Source organism: Dysidea avara, chromosome 7 (genome assembly GCF_963678975.1).
Source record: "Dysidea avara chromosome 7, odDysAvar1.4, whole genome shotgun sequence".
Lineage (NCBI taxonomy): Eukaryota > Metazoa > Porifera > Demospongiae > Dictyoceratida > Dysideidae > Dysidea > Dysidea avara.
In genome coordinates this window covers 6,537,369-6,544,659 of record NC_089278.1, presented here as the reverse complement: position 1 = coordinate 6,544,659, position 7,291 = coordinate 6,537,369, and the positions used below count along the sequence as shown (strand labels likewise).

The 7,291-nt window shown below is 40.5% G+C and overlaps 1 protein-coding gene across 1 annotated transcript; it reads left to right on the top strand.

Moving 5' to 3' along the window:
* The first annotated feature begins 183 nt into the window (after nucleotides 1-183).
* On the top strand, nucleotides 184-7,243 carry LOC136260693 (uncharacterized). Its single transcript, XM_066054520.1, has 18 exons — nucleotides 184-339; nucleotides 465-601; nucleotides 658-719; nucleotides 1,089-1,819; nucleotides 1,876-2,226; nucleotides 2,281-2,616; nucleotides 2,716-3,045; nucleotides 3,101-3,448; nucleotides 3,510-4,283; nucleotides 4,391-4,747; nucleotides 4,801-5,175; nucleotides 5,224-5,589; nucleotides 5,644-6,003; nucleotides 6,063-6,385; nucleotides 6,438-6,728; nucleotides 6,785-6,895; nucleotides 6,947-7,072; nucleotides 7,125-7,243. The coding sequence occupies exons 1-17, from the start codon at nucleotides 258-260 to the stop codon at nucleotides 7,043-7,045; spliced, it is 5,433 nt and encodes a 1,810-aa protein (XP_065910592.1). The 5' UTR covers nucleotides 184-257; the 3' UTR covers nucleotides 7,046-7,072; nucleotides 7,125-7,243.
* Nucleotides 7,244-7,291: the final 48 nt, after the last annotated feature.

Below are 7,291 nucleotides of genomic sequence, written 5' to 3'. Positions count from 1 at the left end.
CGAATGTGTCAGTCATGTGCTACAGTAAACCCAACTGCAGTTGTTGTGGGGAGATGGACAAGTGGGTGTATTAACTGATCTGGCATTTCTGTTGTAGAGAACAATGGTAGAATAATTTGACTGAGGTTTTTGGTTAATTACGTTGTTTCGCATGACGTAATTAAAAACGATGCAATTGAGCTATTGTTTAAATACTCAGTAGAAAAACAGAACATTGTAGTCAGCAGACGGGTTCCTACCAGTATTGCTGAAACAAGATGACTGTACAGAAAGCTATACTACTGATCTTGGCTATCTCGTGGTCTGCGAGTGGCTCACACTTACAGTGTGACAACGAAGGTGCATGCTAGTTAAATAGCTAACTGACGCCGCTGTTGCACTGAGAAAAATTTATACGTGCAATGATTTGCAGCAACTCAACCCACCATATATTTGCAATCATGTAGTTGGTTTTCTCTCCACAGAATGCCGTGGCTCGTGGAGAGCACCTCAAAGTGATTACGTGGCAGAGTGGTGTGCTACTAATGAAGAAGTGACTTTCGAGGTGACAGCTAAAACTAGTGGATGGATTGGCATTGGATTTTCTAAAAATAAAAAAATGGTAAATTAATTGGCCACTGTAGTAACTCACGTGTAATATAGCTACTTTTTATGTAGCCTGGCAGTGACGTCGTGGTGGCTGGAATGGCGAAAGATGGTACGAGCTTTATTGAAGACAGGTAGCCAACGTCGTTAATACACTTGAGTCAATATAATAGCTAACACCTGAATAGTTTATACGTATAGTGTGGTCATCTTGAGTGTGGTGCAGCTTTGCATGCAGGAACAGCTGCTATGCATGTAACAGCATAAAGACTGGCCAATTGAAGATGACTTTTTTTTTTGTAGTTGTAGCAATTGCAATTAATAGCTCTTAATTGTACTGTTATGTTTGTTTCATGCACATATATCAGTAGTTATAGTGGTGCATGTGTACATGCAACTGCACTCCTGCAGGGAGTAGCATGCAGGTTACATGCATGCATGGAGAAAAAATAAAACTGAATGACCATTTAAATTGTGTCTTATTGTCACTCCTTATCATGCAGATGGGCTGACAGGAGGAAGAGGCCATCGCTAGATGGAACCCAAGACATTTATAACACTTTTGTCAACCAGACTGATGATGTCACAACAATGCACTTTACGAGGAAGCGAAACACTGAGGATAAAAATGACTTGAATTTGGATTGTCAGTATTTCTTGTATGCCTGGGGAGGCAACATAAACCAGAACAGTATGATATTGAAACATAAATATACGGAGGTGTCAGACAAAAACATTTGTATGTGTCCTGTATCTCTCACACCTACTTTCACAATTATACCTAACCCTACTGATATACCTCCCAGACCAAATCCTACTGTCATACCTCCCAGACCAAATCCTACTGTCGTATATCCCAGGCCTGACCCCACTGTTGTACCTACCAGACCCACTAGACCACAACCACCAGAGTGTCCTCCACAATGTTTAGTAGCTCATGATCGTTGCCAAAACAGTCTATTGTGCAAGCCCTTACTTGACAAATATGACAAAGCTTGTAGAGATGTTATTGAGTATAATAATACTGGAGACATGCCAGTGTGTACTGAGGAGTGCAAGGATGCTGCAGAGGAACTTGAAACAGATCGTCTAGGAATGTTCTATAAATGTTGCTCTTGCGACAATGAGATGTGCAGCCATGGTAGAAGAAATTTTGAGAGGTTCTGCAAAATTGCTCCAATGGAAAGTATGAAATGCAAAGAAATGCAGCGTGCTTGTGATATGAACACTCCAAGTAAGTGCACGCATGCTTGATCAAATTATGATGATATGATGTGTTTGTGTATACAGGTACATGCCTGAGTTGCCAAGTTCATGAAGACTTCTGCAAGAAGAACGCAACTTGTAAAGCACTGTTTGATGACACTGAAATGAAATGCAAGTCTATATTTGAATGGAACAGATCCATGAATGACAAAGAGCCAGTATGCACTGAAGGGTGTAAATCATCCCTAATGCAACTCCGTCAATTTGGAGGGCGTGAAGACAACTGCTGCAGCTGTGGGAAGATTGCTGATAATAGAAATATCAATGATTTACGATACACAATTAATTGTCATCAGAAAAGGAGAAATGCTATTAGATTTTGCTCTGATCCAATGATACCGCCTGCCAGGTGTGATCAATGCAAAGACCAAGAAGGTAGTACACAATTATGTACATTGCTAACAATGTTGTTATGCAGTACATACACAGAACCACTTTCACCAATAAAGTGTTTTGATGTGCTGAAGATGTGCTCAAGTGATAAGAACTGCAAGAAGATGATGGACGACATGGAGAAGAAGTGTGCACCAGTTACCAGTTGGAATAAAGATAAAGGAGAGGAGCCAAGGTGTTCAGAAGACTGTAACAAGGCTGTTGCTACACTTAATGCTCATAAGATTGGACAACTCTGGACACAATGTGACTGTCGTATGCCTAAAAGAGACAATTACTATTCTTTGTCACGAGATGATGGCTTTGAGAAGAAATGCATCACTGGCCAGAACAATTTACGTTCATTCTGTTTCTACAACAATCATTGTAAAGGTATGTCAGTATAGTGTAAATTCATTAATTAGTCCTGAGTTTAGTAATATAATAAAGTTGTGGAAATACTGTATTAAAATAAAGTGGAACTTATAACAGGTGGGCTAAAGACCAAATGTGACTGGGTGGTCAGTGTCTGTGAAAAGGATCCATCTTGTTGGCAGCGTTACTTGGACAGGGAGCAGAAGTGTGGTAAAGTGTTTAACTGGACTGATACGATGAACAGGCCAGTCTGCACTGATGAGTGTAAACAAGCTAATCAGAAGCTCCTACAACATGATATATGGAGGTGGAATGTGGACTGTGACTGTGGCAAGTTTGGTGATAGGAAAGAACTTAAGGAGATCCGAAAAATTGAACAGTGTCACCGAAAGAGACGCAATTTTTTCTTTTATTGTGCTCCATCAATTGAAATATCTTGTCCTAAAGGTTTGACTATTTCAGAGTATTTATTTTTATTTACCTGTTGAACTACACATTATAGACCCATGTGAGCCGAATGTGTGCAGCATTGCAAAGGATATGTGCTTCAAATCTCATTCATGTCAAGCCTTGTATAAGGATTGGGAAATGAAGTGTAAGGGAGTGTGGGAGTCAACCACTGACATGTGTTCTGATGACTGTAAGACTGCCACTCACCAACTCCACAAAGATCAGTTTGGACAAAACTTGAAGTGGTGTGACTGTGGAGTATATGAGGAAGTCTTGGCTGGAGATAGATCAGCAAAAGAACTGGCTGCTTTGACTCAGTGTTTTGAGCGCAAACACAAAATGAAGGAATTATGTGAGATAGAAGATGCTGGGCAGTGTCAGATATGCAGGAAAAATAAAGGTAATTATAAAATACAACTTGTGTGTATTTGTTGTAATCTTAATTTGTTATGACACTGCAGTTTGTGAGAGACCTTGTGACCGAGTGGTGCCTCATTGTCGTAATAACACTATCTGTTCAGAAATATTTGATAATTTTTCAACCGCATGCCAGGAGGTAATGATGTGGAACATAAGCTCCACCACCACACCTACATGTAGTGATGAGTGTAAGAAGTGGGCTGATCAACTATACATGAACCCGATAGGGAAGAACATGAAATGCTGTCACTGTGATAGACAAGATAAGATCTGTATCTACCATAGAAGGAATATGGGAGTGTTCTGTGGTGTTGACTTCAACAATGTCAGTGAATGTCACAATGATGCTAGAATATGTGGTGCTGGTGGACCCATGAGGGATGGTGATGATGGGCCCACAAGATTTGGTGACAATAACAGACCCATGAGAGACGGCAACAATGATAATGACAGGCGTGGAGGTGGCAATGACAGGCCTAGAGATGGCAACAATGACAATGACAGGAATAGAAATGGCACCAATAGAGATGGCAACAATAGAGATGGCAACAATGACAATGACAGGAATAGAAATGGCACCAATAGAGATGGCAACAATGACAATGACAGGAATAGAAATGGCACCAATAGAGATGGCAACAATGACAATGACAGGAATAGAAATGGCACCAATAGAGATGGCAACAATAGAGATGGCAACAATGACAATGACAGGAATAGAAATGGCACCAATAGAGATGGCAACAATGACAGGCGTGGTGACAGACCCATGAGAGAAGATGACAGGAATGAACCTGATAACAGGAGAGAAAGAGGTACAGTACTTGCAGACCAAGGGATATATGACAAAATAATGCAGTACTGAAATGCATTAGTTAAAACTTTAATAATCACACCAAGTTATGATAGTTTTTTCTTGTAGATGATATGATGCCACCACGAGATTGTCTTGGATGGATTGACATGTGCCGGAGGGACAAGTGTTGTGGGAAAGCTTTCCATGAGGCCAACTATTACTGTAAAGAAGTAAGACATTGGGATGGCACTGGTGATGCTCCTCAGTGCTCCAAGAGATGTTCGGATGCTTCCGCTATCCTACTAAATGATACTATTGGGAAGAATTTGGGTTGTTGTGAATGCCCAAAATTCAGTGACATTGACAAGAGCAACCGTTTAGATGTAGAAAGAGTAATGTTCTGCAAGGGGTCACAAAAGAACATGGATGATATTTGCAATGTGGCACAAATGGCAAACTGCACACGTCCAGATAAATACCAAGGTATATAAACAGTATGTGTTAAAAGTGTTAGAACCTGTAAACACCTTTTGCAGAAACATGTGCAGTTGACAGTTGCCATAATGCAACTATGAAGTGCCGTGACAATGTAACCTGTTCGGACCTGTATGATGCAATGGAAGAAAAATGTGGAAGTGTCTTGCAATCTGATGACCCAATGTGTTCAGATGATTGCAGGCAAGCAGTCATCCAACTCCACACACATCCTATTGGCTACAGACTGAGATGTTGTGATTGTGGATTTCCCCTGGGACTCACAATGGGTCATCACCCAAGCCAAGGTCAAATGGATCGTATGCGTCCAGAGAACATGATGGATATGATGTCACCACCACGATGTCACTTGACAAAATCCAAAATTACAAAACATTGTGGTTTGATTGATGACTGTGAAGATTGCAAAGCTAGCGGTTAGTTGACTACTCACTATTATAGTATTGATGCTACTTGTGTTATAGTGTGTCCCGGATCTTGTGTAACAGTGACTGCACACTGTATAAACAATACAAAATGTAATCACATATGGGAGAATTATCACAGAGAGTGCGAGCGGGTCATCACTTGGGATGGCAGCACTGCAATGCCAGTGTGCACTGATGAGTGTAAAAAATGGATTAATGAGATGGAGAAGAATACAATAGGACAGTTCTTCAAGTGCTGTAGTTGCGATGATAAGAACAAGACCAGTAGGATGGAATGTGCTTTAAAAAAGAGGAACACTGAAGAGCTCTGTGATGTAAAGTTGGATAGTGCAGAGGTTTGTCAGTATCATAGGAAAACCTGTGACTTTGTAAAGAAGAAAGAAAGGAGTATTAAGAGAAGAGGTAACCTTGCAAGTATTCCAGCAGCACACAGTACTCTTAATTGTATCACTGTAGATCAATGTCCCCCTGCAACATGTGATGACTGGCGAAAAAGATGCACAAATGACAAGAGATGTCTGAAGTTGTTCAATGACTTTCGGTTCCAATGTCAGGATGTAATGGAGTGGAGGGATGACCAGACTGAGCCAACATGCACCAGTGATTGCCAACAAGCCATGAAAAACCTAGCATCAATGACTAACCGTACAATGGGCGGCAACCTTCTGTGCTGTGAATGTGGCAACTACTCTGACCTGTACAGTAACAGTTTGGAAAGTGTTAGGGCATGGGAGAGATGCAAAAGACATGAGCTTAATATTAGACGCTTCTGTGGTAGGCAAAAAGACTGTGCTGACTGTAGGAGGAGACCAATGGGTAATATATATAGTGAACTTGTTGCAAATCTTATGTAATACTTTTTGTGTATCCTTTAGGTCGACCCAATAGACCTAAAATGCCATCTTGTGCAGCTTCTACCAGAATGTGTGAAAGTATCAGCGAATGCAGAAATATGAGAAGCAACATCAGGTCTTCTTGCTCAAACATTTTATTATGGGATAGAGGTGTTGGCCCACGTCCTCAGTGTACTCCTCAATGTAGACGAGCTCTGAACCAAATGGCTGGTTCAAATTACCATAGGACGGCATGCTGTGACTGTCAGGGTGATGATATGACTGCTAGGGAGAGTGTGCAGTGTCAAGCTTGGCACAGAAATCTTCAGGACATTTGTAACTTCAGGCCAGATCGTTATTGTGATGTGAGCAAGTTGACTACTATGTGTGGTATATTATTATAAATGTGTATTTCAGGTGGACAGGCCTGACCGGAACAGACCAAACATCAGAGACGATTGTTTCTATCACATGGAGACCTGCAATAGAGACATGCAATGCCGAGAACAATTCTTTAACTACACTGACAAATGTGCTCTGGCGTTTTCAGGAAAACCCATGAAAGCTGACCAAGAAATGATGTGTAAGGAAACTGCAAAGGAGCTAGTAGAATACAAGGAGTTTGGAAAGAACATTACACAGTGTGAGTGCAACACTTATCCAGAGTTGTGCAAAGAAATGTTCAAGAACCGTTTCCTGTTTGATAAGGTACTTATGAATTGTTAAAACACACATACAGATTGTTAGTATTGTCACATTTACAGTCATGTAAAGAGGCAGAAGACAGATGTAAAAGCAACACTACATGTAACATGTTATGGAACAATCACAAGAGTTGTATGGTGACCAGCACATCATGTCCATGGTCTTGTAGGGTGAGTGAGATAGTGACCAAGTCAATATAGTTCAGTAAATGTTGTTAACAGGCTAAGGCAGTGTTGCTGTATCGCCATCGTCTTGGTAGGGCATGGTGGCAGACGTGTAGACCACATCACTTTGAACAAGTGTGTTTTGTGATCTACTGAGGTTACAAAACTAGCTACATTCTTGAAGTAAGCAAGTGATATTTCAAATGTAAAATTTTATCATTTTATACTGTTTCAGAACTTTTCCCATTTTCTGTTTCTGAACGGTTTTACTATTATGGACATATATTTTCATTGTTAGTGTATTAAATGTGTGTACCATTTACAGTACATTGGTATGATGTAGTGTTAACTATACATGTTGGTATGGCTGGCCAGTAGTAGACAAATTGAAATACTTTACAA

Coding starts and splice junctions, on each gene's coding strand:
- LOC136260693 (XM_066054520.1), top strand. CDS start 258: ATGACTGTACAGAAAGCTATACTACTGATCTTGGCTATCTCGTGGTCT. Junction 720..1,088: donor ACGAGCTTTATTGAAGACAG/GTAGCCAACGTC, acceptor CTTATCATGCAG/ATGGGCTGACAGGAGGAAGA. Junction 3,046..3,100: donor TGAAATATCTTGTCCTAAAG/GTTTGACTATTT, acceptor TACACATTATAG/ACCCATGTGAGCCGAATGTG.